Source organism: Humulus lupulus, chromosome 5, assembly GCF_963169125.1.
Source record: "Humulus lupulus chromosome 5, drHumLupu1.1, whole genome shotgun sequence".
Lineage (NCBI taxonomy): Eukaryota > Viridiplantae > Streptophyta > Magnoliopsida > Rosales > Cannabaceae > Humulus > Humulus lupulus.
In genome coordinates, this window is record NC_084797.1 from 62,321,556 (window position 1) to 62,344,881 (window position 23,326).

The following is a 23,326-nucleotide window of genomic DNA, read 5'->3' on the forward strand; positions in this document are numbered from 1 at the left end:
GGTTGATGGATTGTTTGAGGTGATACGAGAAAAAGGGATCTCTGGAGTTAGCTGTGACGGTTGTTCTTCGTCCTCGAGCAGTTGGGCCAGCAGATCGTCGTCAATAGGCCTCTCTCCTCCCCACGGATCTTGCATGAAAATCTGTGAACAGAAAAGGGGAGATGAGAATCTAATGGCCAAAAGCATCAAGATGTTTAAAAGTTGGAATAACGTTGCTCGTGTATAAAAGTTAAGCTTTTATACGATCAATAGCATTCTGACAAAAAACACTACATTTCAAGCGAGCAGTTTGGGAAATGGATTAAAAAGCAGAAGTGAAAAGTTTTTTAGGAAAAACATTTTGACTCTGAAAAGGAGGGAAAAACCCAGTTTTTTCTACAAGCTTAGAAATCGAATTTTTACTTCGATTTCACGCCCTATGTTAAAAATCCTAACTACCAAACTGAATCCTTACCCCAGGAAAGTGTCTCTTTCCTACCATATCAAACATTGATCGATATACCCATTTACCCCAAAATAGTTTTGGTCAAGAACATTCAAGAACTCAGATACGAAACGTATAAACAAAAATATGTTGCATGGCATTTCAAAGACTGAAAAGGTTGATAAACTTACTTGGGTAAAGGATGAATCAAGTTTCTGGAACACTAAGTCGAGGGGTTGGGTAGAAACTCTGTGAATCGATGGAACCGTTTGGGTTTTCTGGGCTCTGAGCATAAAGTTCTTCAGAGTTCTTGAGGAAGAGAAGATTGGTAAAAAGTGAAAAGTAAAAAAGAATGGGTTATTTATATTAACCATGGCACTGTAAAAAAGAGGTAATCATGGAATTACTTAATTCAAAGCATGGGGAAACGCAATAGCCGTCAAACAATTTCTTGGAAATGGAAAAGACATGATTGGTTGCCTTTTTCGAAAAGGCATGGGCGGCTCTGACAGATTTGGTGGGAAACTCGAAGGGTCAGTTTCCTAAACTTACTTTATGCTGGTCGCAGTAAAATAAACTTGGGGGAAAATATTTACCCAAAAATGGTTGCTGATGACGTGGCAAGAATTTCTCACATGTGGTTGACACGTGGCAGCGTCAAAATGAAGCGGTGTTGTTCGACTATCGACCAGCCCCTTATTGCTTCATCAAACCTCACGATTAGATGCGACCAGTCTGGTCGCATGCTTCGGTTTATTTCCTTTAAAGATATGTAATCTTGTAATAACTACATTGATTATTTCTTCTTTATTGCCTTTATACGCTGATATTAAGGATAATTAAGGCCCATTGGCCCATGTAACCCCCCTTGAGCCTATAAATATGCATGAGAGGGCTCAAGAAAGGGACTTTTGAACCTATTTTCGATATACTCATAGAAAGAGCGTAAGTGTGATTATCCACCATTTTGTTGTAATTCTCCTAAGGCTTGTGAAACTCAAGAACCCTAGTTCTTTGCATTGGGATTCAACATCAATAATAACACTAAGTGGACGTAGGTTGTTACCACATTATTGGGGCCAAACCACTATAAATCATCTGTGTCATTTCTTTACCATTTGATTCTTTTCTTGAATATCATCTCATTTCTTGTCGTAATTTTGACTCCGTGTCGTTGGCAAATCGAGGGTCAACAGATATCAACGTGTAACTAAGGACAATTAATGGATTAGGGTTTTCACTAAATTTTTTGAGTATGTACATGGGATCCCAAAAATAAGTGTTTACAAGGCACTTCAAAATCAATCACAACATAATCCAACCTAAGCGAAAAAAGTAAGTTTTGGCTCTAGTCCCTGTTGATCCCTCGGATGTGGTGGTCGAGCGACTGCAAATGTACACGCCGCCACTAAAGCGCTCCAACTCATGGCTGGTTCAACTTTCCCTTTCCCTTACCTGCACCACATAACACCCGTGAGCTAAGGCTCAACAAGAAAACATAAATCAACATATAAACAATAAACTTAGTCGTAATAACTTGCTCAACTAACACATAATCTAATTTAACAATCAATAAGTTAGATAAGTGCAACTTGCACTTCTGAATATTTAGGTGACGTTCAAGCCCGACTCTCTTAGGCCAGGCTGTGTTCCGCACGCTTGCTGTCGGCCCCGACTCTTTTAGGTCGTGCTTTTAGATTAGATATAATCAAATATATAAATTACATAACACACAATCAGATGCAGCATATACAAGCATGCCTAATCAAATAATAACATTTATATCCACAATCATATCCATTTATAGGGGTCGAAGCCCCGACTATAACCAGGGTGCAATTTTCTTACCTCGAGTTCTAAGTAGATAAGGTATGGTGATCCCGAGCACAATCTCTATTCCCAAGCCCTAGCAGTATAACCTAGTCACAAAGAAATAACGGTAATCATTAAGATCTAAACTAATTAAAAGCTTCAAAATTACTTACTAGCCTTTGAGGCCTCGAATTCTACTAAACCAGGTAGTAGAATCCTTCCCGATCCTTTAGATTTGAGTTCTGGAGCTTAAAAACCCTATTTGGCCAAAATTCCCTATTTGAGCCGCGACAACCCTAAAAATGTCCACGACCTTCTACAAGTCAAAGAGTCTCCCAAGTCCATTTCCTGGACACGCGCCGCGATGCAACCTACCCAGAGTCGCGGCGCTAAGGCAATTCAACGAACTCCCCTAGGCCTCTGAGTTCATGCGGGCCGCAATGCTCCACGAACAGTGTCGCGACGCGACCCTACGAACTCATAATTTCCAACGTTTTTCCTGCGTTTTTCCCAAGCCAAAATCACCAAAATTCACCCTAAACATGAACCAAAGCCAAATTTGAGTCTAGAACTCTCAACAATACAACATATGCATCATTTATACCCCAAAAACCAACCACAATCTTACCCTAACTCAACAACCAAAGCTAGAATTAAAAACTCAGTCAAAACTTGAACTAATCAGAGAATTCCTAGCAAAATCAGGTTATAAATCTTACCTCAATAGTGATTTTGACTCCAAACTATCTCTTACTCCCAATCGCAGCTTCAGCTTCCTAGATTTCCTAGCCAATTCCTCAAGGATTCCACAAACTTCCCAAGTGCCCCAAGAGAGAGTGATGAACGAGAGAGAGAATGGCTGAGAGTTTTGGTTCTGTTTCCCTTAGTTTTTTAGGTCTTGTATTCTAACTAAGTCCAACCAAGGCTAGAAAAGGACCACAATGCCCCTCATCCAAGAGTTTCCCTTCAATGCCCTCAAGGGCAAAACAATCACTAGCCACATTTCCCGCTAATTCTCAAATTGCACTATAAATTCCCGATTAATCCCGACATACCAAAAAGATCACCAAATAACTACCCATCACCTGATAAATCCCAACTACGCACTAAGTTTCCCAAAATAACCCTAGGCTCACCCCGAGCCAAGTATTCGACCCCGTTGTGACTTTTCCGCTACTCGCTCACTAGGATCGCCTTGTGCCGAATATCGCAAATATATCCACATAATAATGTGGTCTCAATCACATAACACATATAATTACATTTATACCCTTAACGGGTCAAATTTACAAATATGCCTTTATTAACAAAAATGGGTCCACATGCATATTTAATACACATAACACATGCATAAATACTCATATCACCATATAAATCATGTATGCCACATAATCACACATATATTCAATTAATTTCACATATAAATCCAATTATGCCATCCTGACACACTAATCAAGGCACTAGGCCTTATTAGCAAATTCAGGACGTTACAAGAGGGGTAATATAAGGCAGTATTCCTAGAGAAGATACTTCCTCTCCTCAACATGAAACTGCTACACTTCTGGGTGCATCTTCGTCCTCCGGTGGTGGAGGATCTCTCCAAGATGCTCTCAGAGGGGTTCTGCGAAGATGAATGTCTATGCCTTGGAGGCATTTTGGATGTCTTGGCATGAATCTTTGACAGAAAGAATGGAAGAACAACTATTGGGCACTTATTCTTCTCACACGTGGCACCAAACTATTGACGGTGAGAACTCGTTAACTACGTTATGGTCAGAAAATGCACAGTCTAGTAAGAAATCAATGAACTTATAGAAGAATTTGGAAAGAAAATTCAAAGAAAAGTTGCAGAACAAAAATGAAGAAAAATGTGTGTATCTCTCTATTATCAGGTGTTATAATGATTTTCCAACATCCCCTCATTCTTGGAAGAGGGTCACTATTTATAGGTGAGAGCTTTTATCTCTATTCAATCGTGGTCCTCAACAGACAAAAACAAAATGATACTATGAGGTACACCAGAAGATCATGGAGCAGATGGTAATGGTGTTGGCAAGGTGAACGTCAGGATTGTTATTTGTCAGGAACGTGGTGCAGTGCTTCAACCTTACTCTGACATTTTATGACCAACACCCTTCTGATGGGTGTACCTAGTCCGTACTCTGGTGCCTTCACACCTTCGTCGTACAACTCTCTTTTGTTCATACCTCATAATCTTGAATTCTCCGTCCATGATGGATGTCTCATTGGCGGCACTCTATGCTTGTACCCTAGGTATGTTGGGTTTTTAACTGAGTTATAGGCAATCTTTTAAGCTCTAGAGAAGCCTAACCTCTCCCCCAAGCTCTAGGGAGAGTTAGGTTTGCCCCTGAGCTCTACGGAAGCTTTGAGATCGCCCCCGAGCTCTAAGGAGGCTTGAGCTTGCCCTAAGCTCTAGGGAGGCTTTGAGCTTGCCACCTAAGCTCTAGGGAGACTTGAGCTCGCCCCCAAGCTCCAAGGAGGCTTGAGCTTGCTCCCAAGCTCTAGGGAGGCTTAGAGCTCGCCCCTGGAGTTGTAGTGAGGCTTGAGCTTGCCCCTGAGCTCTAGGGAGGCTTGAGCTTGCCCCTCGAGCTCTAGGAAGGCTTGAGCTTTCCCCTCGAGCTCTAGGAAGGCTTCAGCTTGCCCCCCGAGCTCTAGGGAGGGTTTGAGCTCGCCCCCTTCTGCCCATCTCTAGGGAGGCTTAAGCTCGCCCCTAAGCTCTCGGGAGGCTTTGAGCTCACCCTTAAGCTCTATGGAGACTTTAAGCTTGCCCCTAAGCTCTAGGGTGGTTTGAGCTCGCCCCCAAGCTCTAGTGAGGCTTGAACTTTCCCCCATGCTCTAGGGAGGCTTGAGCTCGCCCCCCGAGCTCTAGGGAGGCTTGAGCTTGCCCCCTAGGCTCTAGGGAGGTGCGAGTTTTGTCCTCGAGGATTTTCCTATCTCTTAGGGCTCCTCTTGCATGCTTGTTCCATGCTTGTCATCTCTTACCATTTTTCCTCATCCACACCTTGCGTTGCCCTTGAGCGAGATGGAGGCCACCAGTGCGAGACCATGAGGCCTAGATGTGCGAGGCAAATGCCTTGCTTGTGAGGTGAGGTTTCATGACCTTCAGATATGAGCTCAAACCTTTGCCTTGGTGAATTTTTATACATTTACACCTATATATATTTATGGAAATTTATTAGCTGGATCAAGCCATCCATCATCTTTGATTAAATGCTCTAGATCGTGCAACAAATGAGCAATCAACTCGTAATCCCAAAGTTAAGAAGGATGTAATATACGGATGGTGTGAAAGCACACCTTAATTCCTAGATGCCTCATTCGTAAACATCCCTTACAGTGTGTTAGGGATGGTTGTATCAAACACATGGCAGATTTTAGTTTATGAAAAGATTGAAATCGTCTCATGGATAGAGGTGCAAACGTTAGCCATAAGAGTTTGTGCAACTAGATAAGAGTTGTGCTCACTATGACTGGCCAGTATCTCACAAACAGAATGGGGCTAGAAAGACTTTACGAGAATGACTTTGAAACGACGAGTAAGCCTAATGCAAGTCTAAAAGGAATGCCAAGTAGAAGGTAACACTAGGAGATGTGCTCACGTCTCTTCATCAAGGTTCGCAAAGTATAGAAAAAGGCTTGATACGTACGTTACTACACCTGCAATAGTATAGTTGCATATTATAAAAGGTAGTCGCCTAAAAGCAATAGAGAAATAATGAGAGTGTTTGACACTTTAAATAAAAAACTATTTTTTGTTTTTAAAAGCTAAAAACTATTTTTTGAAAACAAGTTGGGGCGTTTGGCATTATTTTCATAAAATACTTTTTAAAAACAAAGTTACAAAAAACAGAAAATTTTGAGAACAGCAAAAAATTATTTTCTGTTGTTCTCAAAAATTTTTTGTCTATTTTTTTTATCTCACATCATTTTTTTTAATTATTATTATCTAACATCATTTATTATCACATAATTTTCTCTCTCATAAGTTTCCCTCTCTTCACTTTTTCTCATATCACTTTCTCTCTCCTTATTTTCTCTCTAGCTATTTTCTCTCTTATCATTTTCTCTTTCATAATTTTCTATATCATTTATTTTCTCTTGCATCACTTATTATGTCATCATTTTCTCTCTCATCACTTAATATATCCTCATTTTCTCTCTCATCACTTAATATATCACAATTTTCTCTCTCATCATTTTTTCTCTCTCGTCATTTCCTCTCTCATCACTTTCTCTCTACTCACCTCTCTCTTCACTTTCTTTCTCATCACATTCTCTCTCATTTTTTGGATCAATTTCTCTCTTCTTAATTTTTATTTCTTTAAATTTTCTCTCCTTACTTTCTCACTGCTTATTTTTCATTATTTTTTTTCAAATTATTTTATCTCATTATTTATTACAAATTTTTAAAATATTTTTCTCACTAATTAAATTGGATTGGATCTTCATGGGATAGAATGAGTCATTTCAGATTAAGTTGATTACCCTTACTAAATGTGTGTAGGTCCACATAACATAATTAATTATTTCAAGATATTACAAAGTAAAGTGAAATATAAATATTTAAATATTTGGGGCAATTTTTATCTAGATTTTTTAAGTCTAGTTTTGAATTTGTTTGATAAGATATGCCAATCACATTAAAAAAAAATTAAAAGTATATTTATATTATGGAATGAAAATCTTCACTAATAAAATACATTTAATCCGGGCTTATTATTGTATTTACTTAAGAAAATAAAATCCTAAAATACATAAAAAGTAAAAGAGGAAATAGTTTATAAAAAAAAAATCTCTAAAAAGGGTAATTATTAATTGTTGTATGTAGTTATGTTTTTTTCTTTAACATTAAGGGATAGATTCAAATTATAATAAAGAGAATATATATAAGATGAAAAAAATTGAAAAAAATAAAGAGATGAAGAAGTAGAAGGGCAAATGAGAGAATGAAACTCTGTGCCTATGCCATATCAGTAGGCTCAACACTCTCACCCACACAGTCACAACTCCACCATCAACCGTCGCTACTGCCTCAATTCACTCTAATTCTCTCTTCTTCTTCTTCTTCTTTTACTGCTGGACTTTCAGGCGCCGACTCCTTCACTGTTACCGTCACCAACTCTGACCCATCGACATCAAGTCAGTCTCTCTATTGCCATCTCATTCACAAGAACCAAACCATCCAGAAGAAAAAAGAAGAAAAGGAAAATGGGCAATTGTGGTACTAGAGAGGAATCTGCAGTGGTAACCAATGCTCAAGGTCTTCTTTTCTAATCTTTAGTCCCATTTCTCAGATCTAATCTTTCTACATTGCTTTAGTACTCCTCCATTTTCGTCTGTTCGTCGGGTTTCTTGTTCATTTTCCCGGGAGTTTTTACCCTTCTGTTTTTCTCTTTTTGCAACATTTTTATGCTGCTTTTTTTTTTTTCCGAAATGAAATCCCAATTGAAATAAATTTAAGGGCAAGGTAGCAACTTTTCTTTTGCGCATGCATGATTTTCGTCTTTTGAAATTGAAATTGACACGGTAATTCACATTAGGGTTTTTCTGTTCTTTGTTGAATGAATGTGTTTTGAGTTTTGTGGGTGGGTGAAATGCGCAGTTCAACAGCTGAACTTGATATCGTCTTTGCCTGCTAAAAATGGTGAGAAGAAGCAGAATCATCATCGTTCCATATCAGATCTAAGCGATCCCTCAACTCCACGGAACTTTGAGGATTCGAGAAAGAACGCCATGCTTTACACCCATATCATCTCCTTTACCCTCTTCGAGCTTGAGACCATCACAAAGAGCTTCCGCTCCGATTACATCCTCGGCGAGGGAGGCTTTGGAACTGTCTATAAGGGTTACGTTGACGAAAATGTCAGGGTTGGCCTTAAATCGCTCCCAGTCGCCGTCAAAGTACTTAATAAGGAGGGTCTTCAGGGTCACCGAGAGTGGCTTGTATGCCCCCATTCCATTCTGAGTCATGGGTTTTTTATTATTTGTTTATTTTTGTATATCTAAATCTCTAACTTGTTGCTTTTATTCAATTTCGTACTTTCAGACTGAGGTGAACTTTTTGGGGCAGCTTAGACATCCTAATCTGGTTAAGTTGATTGGATATTGTTGCGAGGACGATCATAGATTACTTGTGTACGAGTTCATGTTTCGCGGAAGCCTTGAGAATCATCTGTTCAGGAGTATGAACTTCTATATCTTGACTTTTTACAATGTCTAATGATAACCCTTTTACAAGACATGCACAATTATTTCCTTTTTTCTTTTGATGCATGCATATCAGCATTGTAAAATAATCTCAATCTGAACGACAATTTGATTTGTTTTACCCAATAACTGGTTCAAAATTTAAGCCTATGCTCGCCCCCATTGACATGTTCTAGGCTTTTTATCTGAATGTATCCAATTTATCGGTAATCCACTTTTAGTTATTCTTTTATTAATCTATAACCATCCTTCATTTTCCTGTATAAACATGTTTGCATGGAACTCTATTGGTATCTTTTTTTGACTAGTTTATTAGTCAACTGTTTTACAATTTTAACTGTTAAAATTACATTGGCAATTAGGAGCTCTCGTGTTTCTTATAACTTATCGTTTAAAATCTATTACGTTATGAAAATATAGCATTTTTCTTGTTGCTTGGTATGAGACCACTATTTCCTTGGTTTTCAGTGACTCCCTTCTCCTTGTTTTTATTTTTAATGAAAGATATGGTATTCTGCTTGGTATCCAACTATGTAATTTTCCTACTTTCCAGTAAATCACTTTCCTTACGTTTTTACAAATCTTGTAGAAGCATCTATTCCATTTTTGTGGGGAACAAGAATGGCTATTGCTCTGGGAGCTGCAAAAGGGCTTGCTTTCCTTCACAATGCAGAAAGGCCCGTTATTTACCGAGACTTCAAAACCTCTAATATATTATTGGACTCAGTGAGTGATGTTGTAAACCTCATAATTGTACAAGTTCATATTGATTACTGTTGATGGTAGTATGATACTATGACTTCTTTTTTGACCCACTCATTGCCTATTAATTTGCAGGATTATACAGCCAAGCTCTCTGATTTTGGTCTTGCTAAAGCTGGACCTCAGGGTGATGAAACCCATGTCTCTACCCGAGTAATGGGCACCTATGGTTATGCAGCTCCTGAATATGTAATGACTGGTATGAGTTACCTGTATGTGCTTTTGGTTTATCAAATAGAACTAGGCTGCATTTACTTTTTGTTTTTTTAATTAAAAATAAAGAAAAAGAATAAGAACAAGAAAAGCTCTTCTGAGTTGATATACATTTTGGATTGTCTTTTTCAAGTGTTTTCTTATACAATTATATATTTGGTTGGCTGATCACCAGATACTCCATGATGTATTTGGTTGTCTTCACTTTCAAAAGTTGCCATTATTAGATCCTGTTGTATTAACAATTTTTCTTGTTATTTTCATTTTCAAATAACAATAGAAATTTTATTTATTTTGTTTGTTTGTATTTCCTGGATAGTTTAGTATGATTGGAGATTAGAGTTTACTGCTTGATACGTTTTCATGTTCCATTTTTACTTAATTTAACGAGGACAGCCTTTTATGTTCGTTTGAGTTAGACAAGCTATTTGGCTCTATGTGTATTTTGTCTTAAAATAAAAATCTTCAAAGGGCAGATCATTAATAGAAATTTAACCTTTTGCAGTATGAAACGTGTCTGTAATGTGAAGAATTAACATGTGCTTTTTACTACTATTTTGGGACCCTATTTGAATAATCCAGTAAAGGTGAAAAAGTTGTGTATGCAAACAAATATATGCAAGTCATGTGTTGTCTACACATGAATTAGAGTTGAATTGAATGCTCTGAGACTAGAGTGCATACAGCTACCAAGTTCTTAACGAATGCCTTCCATTGTTTTTCTTTCCAGAATTCATGTTGAGTTTGTTGATTTTCTGAATGAGATCTGTATAAAATGAGCAGGCCACTTGACTGCAAGGAGCGATGTTTACAGTTTTGGAGTTGTTCTTTTGGAGCTTTTGACTGGAAGGAGGTCGGTTGACAAGACAAGACCAAGTAAAGAGCAAAACTTGGTAGAATGGGCCAGGCCTAAACTGAATGACAAGAGAAAGTTGCTTCAAATAATTGATCCCAGGTTGGAAAATCAATATTCGGTTAGAGCAGCTCAGAAGGCTTGCAGTTTAGCATACTATTGTCTGAGCCAAAATCCCAAAGCAAGGCCCTTAATGAGTGATGTTGTTGAAACACTGGAACCTTTGCAAAGTGGCAACGATGCAAATGAAGTTTCATCATCATTTTCAATTGGCAATTCCGGTCCATTTGCCAGAATCCCGGATTATCGGATGCGTCAGAGGTTTACAAATAATGTTGGTCCGGGTTCTAGTTGCCGATCTCCTAACCCAAATTGTTCCCCGGGAGGTCCTGCAGCATGCAGAGTTCGATGAGAAATGTCTTATTCGTATGTATACATGTTTGGTGTGTTTTTCTCCCACCCCTTTATGAAATGGAAATATTTGCTTGTTGCATGGCTGCAAATGCCTCTTTTGTCACATGTACATGATCTCACGGTGTTCCCAAATCTGTGTTAATTATTACTTTGTTCTTGTATTTATTTTCTGGTCCTGCTGGTATCATTGGGAGTTACTGTATGAAAAAAGCTTTTACATTGTAGCATAAAGTTTCAGATTTGCCAAGTAGGTTGAAAGCACTCGAGTCAGCTTTTGCCCCCACCCCATATCCTTGTTATTTTGTTTCACAATTTCATTCCATAGTCAATTGCACGGGTTTTCTGGTCAGAAAGAAAGATGATTAGGTCGAAAGCTATGATCGAATGGTCTATGATTAGGTAGTGGGGTGTATAATTTGCAATTAGATTTTGAGGGAGAGTCAATAGTAATGATTGAGAAGATAGTGCTGCGCATGTAAGTTTACAAGAAGTCTCTTTTCGGGTCTTTATTTAGTAAACTTATTTTTTTGGCTGACAAAATTTGATAATCAATGTTTTAACCCCATTTCAAAAATAATTATAAATCAATAGTTTAACCGCTGTTTTGTGATGGCCATAGAAAAGTTTTCAGCCACTTGGTGCATGAAGTTGAAATATATAAGAGCAAAGCAATCAGTATAAAATATTATTAATTTTTTTTTTTTAAAAAGCAACGTTACATGACAGTGGCAATCACTTTAGCCACAATAAGTAAAAATCTCACTTGTCAATAACAACATAGCATTTTATCCACAAATATGGTCAAGCCACCTCCGTAGCTACAAGCTTTGGGGGTGCTCTAAGGTGCAAATTGTCATCTATTATTGTTACGGTTAAATGGTTTATGAAATTGTCATCTATTATTGTTACGGTTAAATGGTTTATGATATCAAGTGTCACAATTGAGTACATTAACGCTTCAGAAAAAAAAAATTTGAGTATATTAACGTGCGGTACTCAGGTAATGTCAAATTTCCTGGCTGGAAGTGGAAAATCTGGCTCAGATTCGTTCATCAATTTAAATATTAAAAACGGAATGTAAAGAAAATGCATTTCAATGCTCTTAACCTGAAGATCATTACCCGTTAATAAACCGAAGGATCACCTCCTGAACGATGCTGGAAAAAGTTGAGTAGGAAGCCAAACGACCTTTTCTCCTAAGCGAGTTGACATAAGACAAAAGCGGGTCGGATTTTGTTGCGATCATTATCTCGACCCAGAACCCACATTCCAACCTTGTCTTTATATAGATATAAAATGGGAAAGGAAGCTTTGAGTGGCCAATAACAGTTCCAATATTACTTGTCCCACTTCCTCACTAACACTAATCTCTTCTCTCAACTCCTTACAACCACTCAAATTTCATTCTTAAATTTAGCCCTGAACTCTCTCCTCTTTCTCTCCCCCTTTGCTCCCCCAAAAAGAATGAATGATTTCACAAAATTAGTAGTTCTATTAGTTCTCTTCATTGTTCAATTGATCATAATTCCAGGTACATAAACTATATCAATTAACTAAACATTCTTCTACATATATGTCTTCTTTATTTTATCTTTTTAATCATAAATACGTATCTGTGACCAACATGCAGGACTCCATGCAACCCCGGAATTGACGCCGGCTCCGAAAACGACGGAGCTGATGGTTCCTGTTGGTCCAGCTGTGTATCGATACATAAACATGTCAGCCACAATAGGCGATGGTAGGCGGAGATTGGCTCCCTTCCAGCTGTGCCTGCTCTGCAAGTGCTGCGCCGGCGCTACGTGCGTCTCCATGCCTTGCTGCTTCGCTATCGACTGTCAGCTCCCCAACAAGCCCTTCGGCGTCTGTGCTTTCGTACCAAAAGCATGTAACTGCACAAATTGTGCTACTAAATAATAGATTATATAAATATATATATATATATATATATATATATTAAGGCCTTCGTTTAGTACGTTGTGATAATATAGTACCAAAAAAATTTATTCAAGAAATAAATATATTAATTTTACGGATTTATGAGTACTTATTGTAAAAGGATTTTATTAGGACGTGTTAAACGACCGCTAATTAAAGAATTGACTGTTGAGGTCGAAGATGGAACGTGACTTTGATTTTCAAATCTGCTAAACTACAAATTTGACAACCATGGCTTGTCAGATAACAGTGCGCAAATTGTTTGAAGTTCTTGCAAAAAAACACCAAGAGCTTGTCGAACGTGTTATATAGAAAAAGTAATTGTACCCACCACCACGTGGACAACTGGCAGTTATTTGCTGAAAATATATGTAGACCAATCTATCTTGATCATTATTATTTGCATAAAATATTGCATTACCTTATCTTATATAGACTTACCATCTTTAATTGAATTTACTGTTATTAATTATTAATTGTTAATGGCACCGTGGAGATATAGTACTAATAAGTCAAGCGGTGTTAATTGAGCTCACTTTTATTGATCTGTTTTAATTCACTACTTTGAGAAATAAAATTTATCTCTAAAAATCTTGTTTCTATCCTGCCCCACCCTATTCTCTTTAAATGTAACATCAACTACATGTATTAATTTATCAATAACTAACACCGCAATAAACATTAATAACTAAGAATTAGATAATGTGTGTTTTCATAATGAATGAGATGTAAATTTTATTCCTAATTTCACGCAAAATCAAACACCAAATTGAATAATTCAATGCTATTTGTTTGTAGGCAACAATAAAAAATAGGGGTGCTGTGGAAAATAATATATTTTTTAGTCACTTTATACAATAATTAATTTCTTTTATGTAACATTCTAGACTCAATAATCTATCAAATTTATTCAACATCCAATTTTAAAAGTTTTTTTCACAAAAAATTATCAATAGAAAAAAAAAGTTATTTAAATAACATTAACAAAATTTCTATTTTCACAATTTACTAGCCAAAAATACATAGTTATGTTAGTTTTTTGTTCTGTACGTATATAAAAATAATTAATATATATTAATATATTATTAACTAATTCTTAATCCTTCAAAATACTTTTTCAATTAATTGTCAAAAAAAAAAACTTCTTCAAATATTTGTATTGTTTTCCCATATACGTAAATATAATTGTTTATATATAAATTCATCTATCAAAATATAAAGAATATATTTTTTTTGAAAAAAGGAAAAGGAGGAAGCTAAATGACAAAATTACATCACTCACTCACTCAATATACATATACATATATATTTAAAATATTAGTCACTTGTTAAGTAAAAGAAAAAAAAAATCCGGCTTTCATTTTTATTTTTTTATGAAAGGTTAATTTGTTATTTAATGAATTATATCAGGAGAGGAAAAAAAATATAAAATAAACATTCAAAAAGATAATTAAGAGTGCTTCTAAATACACTCTCGATTTTTCTCTCCGCACCATTTTTTAAATAAATTATTCATACATTTTTATTATTTGTTTTCACATATATTTTTAAAAAAATAAGTAAAAATTTTCTTATTAGCAAAAAAAACTCCCTTTAGCAAAAAAAAAAAAAAAAACCCACATCTGTAAAAAAATAATTATTTTTAAAAATATAACACTTAATCACAACTTTTAATTTTATTTTTAACTCACTATCAGAACAAACATAAATATTTATACTTTAAACTAAAAATATACATATCTTATTAGAATCACAATCATTAATTATATCACAATATACAATTTTCATGCATGTTTGTCAAAATTAAAATATATAAGAAATAGAAGTTAATTAAAATATAAAGAATATTTACTAAATATATTGGCTGCTAAATATATTTTAATTATTTCTTAATTGGTGAAGACTACTACAAAAAGGGTCATTAATGACATTTTTTGTTGGTGATGAAATATTTTTAATGTCCCTACAATGTTGGTCATTATAGCAGGAGACATTAAATGTGCATTTTTAATGACCAACAAAATTGGACATGATAAATTAAGGAGAAACCATTTACAATAAATACAAGCCTGACATATCCGTAGCGAATACATCATAGTCAATTCATGCATTTACACACTCACCGTCAGGCCACTTTGATACTATATTATAAATCTCTCTCAAGTAAGGTGGTAACTGAAGCTCTTGTTGAACCTCTTGTGTTAAAGGTTCTTGTGGATGTCTTAAACGTTCTCTTCGTTGTTGGGCTTCAATTACTAATGGTTGCTTTGATTTTCCTTTGGCTCTTAAACCATCCTGTAAACATATAAATAATCAATTAATGAACATATAAATAGTAAAATAAAAAATTGATTAATATAATATATCTCTCATATCCTTTAAGAATCTTCATATATCTCTCAAATGGATACATCCATCTGAAGTAAACCGGACCACAAAATTGTACCTCTCTAACTAAGTGGACAGTGAGATGAATCATTATATCAAAAAAGGCCGGTGGGAAGAATTGCTCCAGTTTACACAAAATATAAGCGATTTCATGTTGTAGCTTGTCTAGCGTATACACATCAACCTCCTTGGAACAAAGTGACTTGAAAAACAAACACAACCTTGTGATTATCTCTCGAACGTTTTTAGGTAAAACTGATCGAATAGCTATTGGTAGTACATGTTGCATTAGAATATGACAATCATGAGATTTCATGCCAGTCAAAGTACAAGTTTTCATGTCTACCAACGACCTTATATTTGAACAATATCCGCCAGGGACTTTTATATTGAACAAACAATCATAAACTTCCCTTTTTTCATCTTTAGTCAATGTGTAACAAGCAGGTGGCAAAAATGTCCGACCATTGCCTGGCTTTGGAGCTAATTCATTACGTATTTTCAATGCACTCAAGTCTTCTCTCGCCTTAATTCCATCCTTACTCTTTCCAGGAATATTCAACAAAGTTCCAATCAAACTATCGCATACATTTTTCTCTACGTGCATGACATCTAAATTATGACGCACAAGTAAAAGTTCCCAATATTCAAGCTCGAAAAATATCGACTTCTTTTTGTAACAATTTTTTGGTTCCTCCACACCTTCGCCTTTCCACGACCCTTCCGCTTCTTAACTATACTTACTTTAGACTTCCCCATCTTGAAAATGATTTTAGACATCTTCTCGAGTACTTGGCTTCCACTTAAAGGTCGGGGAGCCTCCCCAAACTCTTGTTCGCCATTAAATGCCTTCTTCCAAGTTCGAAGTATATGATTACTCTTCAAGAACTTCCTGTGTCCCATATAACAAACTTTACGGGAGTGTTTCAAGTACTGAGAGCATGTTTCTTCTTCACAAATGGGACAAGCTTTATAGCCTTTCACACTAAAACCTGATAAATTTCCATAAGCGGGAAAGTTATTGATTGTCCACAACAATGCCGCTCTAAGGCTAAACTCTTCTTGCTTGTATGCATCGTAAACCCTAACCCCTTCATTCCACAAAGTTTTTAAGTCATCAATAAGAGGAGCTAGATAGACGTCAATGTCATTCCCTGGTTGTTTAGGTCCCGATATCAACAAAGTCAATAAGGTAAACTTCTTCTTCATACACAACCACGAGGGCAGATTGTATATAACAAGCATGACAGGCCAACAACTGTACTTACTACTAAGGTTATTATGTGGATTTATTCCGTCAGTAGAAAGACCTAGACGAAGATTCCGAGATTCATCGCCAAAAGAAGGCCACTTCAGATCAACTCTCTTCCAAGCTATACTATCAGCTGGATGTCTTAATTTACCATCTTTCACTCTCTCATTTGCATGCCATGACAAACTCTTAGCAAGTTCAGCATTTCTAAATAGTCGAATGAAACGGGGTATAGGTGGAAGATACCACAAAACCTTGGCGGGTATTCCTTCCTTAACATCCTCACCATTCCTTTTCTTTTTCCATCGTGACTCACCACAAGTAGGGCATGATTCTGCATCAGAAAACCTATTTCGGTATAGTATGCAATCATTAGGGCATGCATGGATTTTTTCATACTCCATGCCTAATGAACATATTGTTTTTTTGGCCTCATAAAATGACATTGGCATCTCATTACATTCAGGCAACAATTCTTTCAAAAAACTAAGTAATTCTGTCAAACTTCGATCACTCCATCCATGTTTTGCCTTCAAATTAAACAACCTTAGAAGCGTCGATAACTTTGTAAATCTTTTACAATCAGGGTAAATCGGTTTCTCAGCGTCACTAAGTAGTGTCTCAAACTTGTTTGGGTCTACTGTTGATCCATAACGTGCATCATCAATCATTTCATCCAATGAATCCCAATTCACTTCATCTCTATTCCTCCTAACTTTACTAATCCTACTAGGGGGATCTGGTATATTAGGGGGTTTCTCCCCATGACTATACCATATCTTATAACTTCTGTCAATCCCATTAAAGAATAAGTGTTCTTTGATCTTATTGAAACTCAACTTTGTTACATTAAAACACTTTAGACATGGACAACAAGTAAAGTTTGGGTCTCCCCCATTCTCCAAACAAAACCTTAAGAAAAAATCAACTCCGTTCTTGTACTCCTCAGATAACCTATTCGCTGACATCCATTTTTTATCCATATCTTCTCTTCTATACAAATTAAAAAAGGATAAATAAATAAGCATATTAGCTTATTAAATAAATAAGTATGCTAGCTCTTCCCCTATATTTCTAACCTAACCATTTGTTAATTTATATCAATCAAACAAATGTAAGAAGATAAAACAAAATTAGAAAGAAAAAAAAAGGCAACATTTTCTCTATAATACTGACCAAGCCATCAATAAAAAGTAATTCAAACAATAAATTTGTTTCCTTATATCTCCCAGCAGACAAACAAGCCCAGAACCTACTTCACTAAGGCACACAAGTTCTCAACCTTCTGTTATCACCGCAACACACAATTTCTCAGAACCTACTTCACTACGGATGAATATCTAAGATATTCAAACTCTTCTAACATTTGCATAATATTAATAAAAGAATTAACAAAATATATTCATATGTACCTCTTTCAATTTAAAAGGTGATCAAGCTAGCTAATTAACTTTCCAACGCTCAATCCTTGTCAATTGGATCTACAATCTGAAGAATGTAATCAATACCTATAAGATTAATATAAAATAAAAATTAAAGAAAACTATAATGTTTCTAATTGAAGTGATAAAGGAGGCAAGAAGAGAAGTGATAAAGGAGGCAAGAAAATTGCCAATGTCATTGCATAGCAGTATGGTATTAAAAAAAAGAAGCTCCAAACTAGTAAAAAAAAGAAAAAAGCTGGAATTCCCCTGGATGTTGGTAATCCATTTATTAAAAAGATCATAAAGTGTAGAAGAAAATGCATTCTTCAATTCTACCGTAAAAATATGGTGCTTACTTTAATATGTCTATCCACTGGGCATATGTGCACATTTTCCAGCTTCAATTCTGTATGGACAAGTCCATGGCTGTGCAAGTAATTCACCTGAAGAGAAAAGAAGAAGAACAAATATTAAAGAGAGACACACATCCTTAATTTCAACAATTCGTTCATTTCTAGAGAGCATATACCAGGCTTTACAACTAGTTTTTGAACTAGTTTTGAGATCCAAAAATACAATTATTATTATTATTTGTTAATTAATATATAAATATATAGATGCATTGTATTAAACAAAAGAATATGGTTGATAGCACTTTCACTGAGCAGAGACCAAAACAGATGTTTTTGCAACTAAAATTATCAGTTTGAGCAAAAAACACAAAAAAGAAGCTCATGATGAAAATGATGATGTTATATGGATATGACTAAACCATTCTGTTGCATCATATGCACTAAAAATCATCAGTTTGCAACTAAAATCATCAGTTTGTTTTAGCAAAAAAAAAAAACACAAAAGAACTCATAATGAAAATGACAAGTTAATTAACCATTCAAGTTGCACACATCTATATATCTATATAAAGTTGGACATTTAGGAGGTGAGGTGGCAGCCTAACTTTTCTTCACTCTATATTATCTAATTTCTCATTTTTTCAATTCTATTTTTTTTAATTTAGTTTTAGTCATAAAAATATGCATTTACAAAATATGTTATTGTATTCTTTTCCTTTTCTTTATGTAACGAGTAACTGCTCCAAATAAAAAATCATCCTATCATTCATTAATATATATAATGCATATACATTAATATATAACTGCTCCAAATAAGGTAATGCATATGTAACGTGTGTATTTACAATTCTATTAATATGCATTAATAGATATAATGCATATTATAAGACTCACTATATATACACATCTTAATTAAGTTATAAACAACTGATATCATGAAAGAAAAAAAATGGTACATATAGATATCAAATAGCTTCTTCATTCAAAATTCTCCAACCATTATCAGCCACTAAATCATCAAATCAATAAATATGTAAAATATAAATTTAACATACATATATGTATATATGAATATACAAATAGGGATTGAGCCATAACTAAAAGGTACATGCATGCACACGTGACCACCATCTTCACACACACCTTTAGCCTCTCTCTCTCACACCTTGCCCGACCCCATGGTTCAATATCAAGGCAATCATGGCTTCTCCTCTACACCACCACAACCATCTTCTCGGCCACCACAACCAACCCATCACCACCACCTACCTTAACTCTTCTTCCACGTCAACCATGGAGCCAACTTCCATGTCCGCATCTACCATTCATCACCCATCACCAAAACATCACAAACTTCAAGCCTTATCATATTAAACCATTTCTAACCCCTTAATGACTGTTTCTAGTCCCAAAACACAGATTAAATCCATATAAAATTCCCCACAAATTCATAGCCATCCTAGGAAATGAAAATATAAAATCGGAACCATAAACTACGAAGGAAATCTATGAATATATAACTCTTACTGTGGTCGATTCTTGGTGTGTTCTTTCTTTTCCGCAACTTATTACACAACACTACGAACACAACAAAACTATTTTACATGAATTTTGTACTCAGAATCTAAGAGAAAAATCAACGCAAAGGTATGTTCGGACTTACGTTTTTCTTTTGACTATTCTTGTACCGAACTCCCAAGATCATTCTCTCCTTTCCTTTGCTTTCTTCTACAAGAGATTAAGAGACTAAATAAACGTGTTCAAGGTCTGTATCTTCAATGGAAACCCAAGAAAAAACACTCACCTTGCTCTTAACTCCTTGGACCCGATCGTACCCTCAAGAACACCAAGTGTTCTTCGTTTGTTTCTCTCTCGGTTTCCCTTTCAAGTTCTAACATGGCTGAAGCAAAATGAGATAAACATGGAACCCCCTCACAACCAAGCTCTAATAACTGAGCCAACTTCCATGGAGCCAACTTCCATGTCCGCCTCTACCATTCATCACCCATCACCAAAACATCACAAACTTCAAGCCTTATCATATTAAACCATTTCTAACCCCTTAATGACGGTTTCTAGTCCCAAAACACAGATTAAATCCATATAAAATGCCCCACAAATTCATAGCCATCCTAGGAAATGAAAATATAAAATCGGAACCGTAAACTACGAAGGAAATATATGAATATATAACTCTTACTTTGGCCGGTTCTTGGTGTGTTCTTTCTTTTCCTTAACTTATTACACAACATTATGAACACAACAAAACCATTTTACATGAATTTGGTACTCAGAATCTAAGAGAAAAATCAAAGCAAAGGTATGTTCGGACTTACGTTTTTCTTTTGCTTCCGATGAAGGAATGTTGTGCTCCGCGTGGGGAGACGAAGATTCCGTTGAATCTGAAAACTGGATCTTCGAATGGTAATCATGGGGACTTCTATTGTAGAGGCGAAGAGGGTACAAAGATGAGGACAGGCAGAGGTATCTATGGAGATTTCAAAGCCAGAAAAAAAAATGGCTCTTTGCCATTTCAAAGATAGAGAGAAAGAGCAATATGGTGTAGCGGGAAAGAAGAACAAAAATTTCAGAAAATGGGGTAGGGGAAAGGGCGCGCGGGCACAGGGATTATTTCATGTCGCTTGGCCTTTTTTTTTTTTTTTTTTTTAAAAAAAAGTACACAGAAATGTAAAATATAAAATTTAAAATTTAAAAATTATATATAATGACCCACATTACATTATATCTCTTGTAAAGGGGGACATGATACACAGAAATTTAAAATATAAAATATAAAATTTTAAAATTATATATAATGACCCACATTACATTATATCTCTTGTAAAGGGGGACATGATATATAATATTTCATGACCCTCATTAACGGACATGAAATATGCTCTACAAATTTTCATGACCTTCACCACAAGTGTAGGTCATTAAAAAGAGTCATTAAATAGTTAGATTGTTGTAGTCAGATATTTATGTTAATTTATCAAAATAATATATTTAGTAATAATTAACTAATAAAAAACGAGGACATAAAAAATAAAATACCAAGTCATACTCTATAATTAAAGTTGTAATTTTATTCTTCTTGAACTTTATGTCCTTTTGAAGGTTTTAAAAAAATAAAAATAAGAATATTAAAGATTAATTAAATTTAAAAAAAAATAAAAAATAAAAATGGGCAACATTCATCTCAAAAGAAAAAAACATATATTAGATTGGCACCGTGGAATCAACCAATACTAATTATAACTGTGCACATATCATATTTTTGTTATAGTTAGTAATATTAGATGAAAGCTCTCTAATAGGGTAGTACTTTTTTCCTGCTAGTACGGCGTACTCCTATATGGGTTCGTGGAGGCGTTTTCACCGCAATCTATTTTTATGATAGTGCTCATTATAGTTATAACGAACCTCTTATAAATTTTCATGAAATTATTCAATTAGTCTGTTGCACATGTGCTAGTTTTTTTTATACACGTGTAAAAAACAATTGATTGAATTCTATTTTTGGCATAATAAATTATTTATAATTTATCGAAAACTTGCGGAGTTTCATTATAACTATAGTGAAGATTGCTATGAAGAAAAAATTAAGATCAAGATGCGCCCTCATGTTCATATAAAGAGCGTGTTGTACAAATATGATAAAAAGAAATACCTTATCACACACTCCCAATATTAGATATACACTCATTTTATACATTTAAAATAGAGAAATTATAATAAATGGCCAAAAAACATGGCACCAAAATGTCCAATGCCTTCATCTTTCAAATTGTAGAAAAATGACCGCTTTTGATTACCTAAATTGTCCTTTCCATTTAAGTCTCTCTTCTCCCTTCTCATTTCATTAACCTGCAAAAAAAAACTGCTCATAAAAAAATACTCTTGATAGTATTCCATGGTGGAGTCATTGTATCTAGAAAGAAAAAAAAAAACCAAAGCTTTTATATTACATTTACAAATACCAATTTTTTTTCATGAATTATAATTATTGATTACCAATTTTTTTTCTAACCCAACTATTGAACAATACTAAAATAGTTATCAACCATGATCTATTGTTGAGCTAGACCAACAATGTAAGCTTTAATTCTACATCTAATATTTGTTAAATTTCAATTGTAGTTTTATTGGAAAGTATAAGGCAGAAGGTTCAAGAATGGTTATCGACATGGGTAGAAGACCAGCTAGTTGAGTAAAACCATTTGGGTAGAACTATGAATGTAAGTCTACTTTAGCCATGTCTTTTATTTAACTATGGGTATATTTATTACCAAAGAAAGTATATATATCACCCTTAATTCATATGTTTTGATATTGATTAGTGCTTTCAGAATTACCGAGTTTTTGATGGCAACTTAGAATTTGTTGTTAAAATTATAGATTGAAGTTGCACTTGTCACAAGTGGGGCTTAGATGAAATTCCTTGCTTAAAAGCATATGCTCATGTCTCTGAATTTTACACGAATGATGTTTTGTCAACACAAACAATGGAATAATCTATCAATTAGGGAGTCAAAAGTTTTGGGATATTCATTAAGTTGTCAAAAATCAGGTTGTGCTGCCACCTACTGTAAATAGAAGGGTAGGCAGACCAAAAAAGAAGAAGATTCCTTCAGTTGGTGAAAAAAAAAACAACTCAGGTGTGGTAAGTGCAAAGAAACTAGGCACAATCATAAAAGATGCAAAAATGATAATATTTGAGAAATTCTTATTGATCTTTATCTTCATAGAAGAAGATATATATATATATACACACACGATGCAAAACTGAATCACAAAATGGAAACTAGAAACTATGCCTTAAATAGATTATATCAACATCATTGCAAATCAATCCCATATTAATTCAAATCAATCCATATATCAATGCATGCCGTAACACCCTCCTTAAGTTGGAGCATGAAGATCCTAAATGTCCAACTTTCTAAGAAGATAATCAAATTGTTTCCTTCCCAAGGCCTTGGTAAAGATATCTGCCAATTGTTCAGTAGTAGAGACATACGAAGGAGAAATAAGGCCCTCCTGAATAGCATCTCGAATAAAATGACAATCCACATCAATATGTTTCGTACGTTCATGGTGAACAGGATTATGAGCAATATGTAGAGCAGACTGACTATCACAAAATAAAGGAATGACTTTTGGATGATGCACCTTAAGACTCGACAACAAAGCCTTTAACCACTTCAACTCACAAGTAACAGAGGCCATAGAACTATACAAAGCTTCCATGGAGGAGCGAGA

General features: G+C 35.1%; 1 protein-coding gene across 1 annotated transcript; it reads left to right on the forward strand.

Moving 5' to 3' along the window:
* The first annotated feature begins 7,164 nt into the window (after positions 1–7,164).
* On the forward strand, positions 7,165–10,871 carry LOC133834862 (probable serine/threonine-protein kinase PBL8). The gene is made up of 6 exons (XM_062264629.1): positions 7,165–7,517; positions 7,860–8,200; positions 8,304–8,439; positions 9,054–9,190; positions 9,302–9,425; positions 10,223–10,871. The coding sequence occupies exons 1-6, from the start codon at positions 7,466–7,468 to the stop codon at positions 10,702–10,704; spliced, it is 1,272 nt and encodes a 423-aa protein (XP_062120613.1). The 5' UTR covers positions 7,165–7,465; the 3' UTR covers positions 10,705–10,871.
* The last annotated feature ends 12,455 nt before the right edge of the window (positions 10,872–23,326 follow it).

Coding starts and splice junctions, on each gene's coding strand:
- LOC133834862 (XM_062264629.1), top strand. CDS start 7,466: ATGGGCAATTGTGGTACTAGAGAGGAATCTGCAGTGGTAACCAATGCT. Junction 8,201..8,303: donor AGGGTCACCGAGAGTGGCTT/GTATGCCCCCAT, acceptor TCGTACTTTCAG/ACTGAGGTGAACTTTTTGGG. Junction 9,426..10,222: donor TCCTGAATATGTAATGACTG/GTATGAGTTACC, acceptor TAAAATGAGCAG/GCCACTTGACTGCAAGGAGC.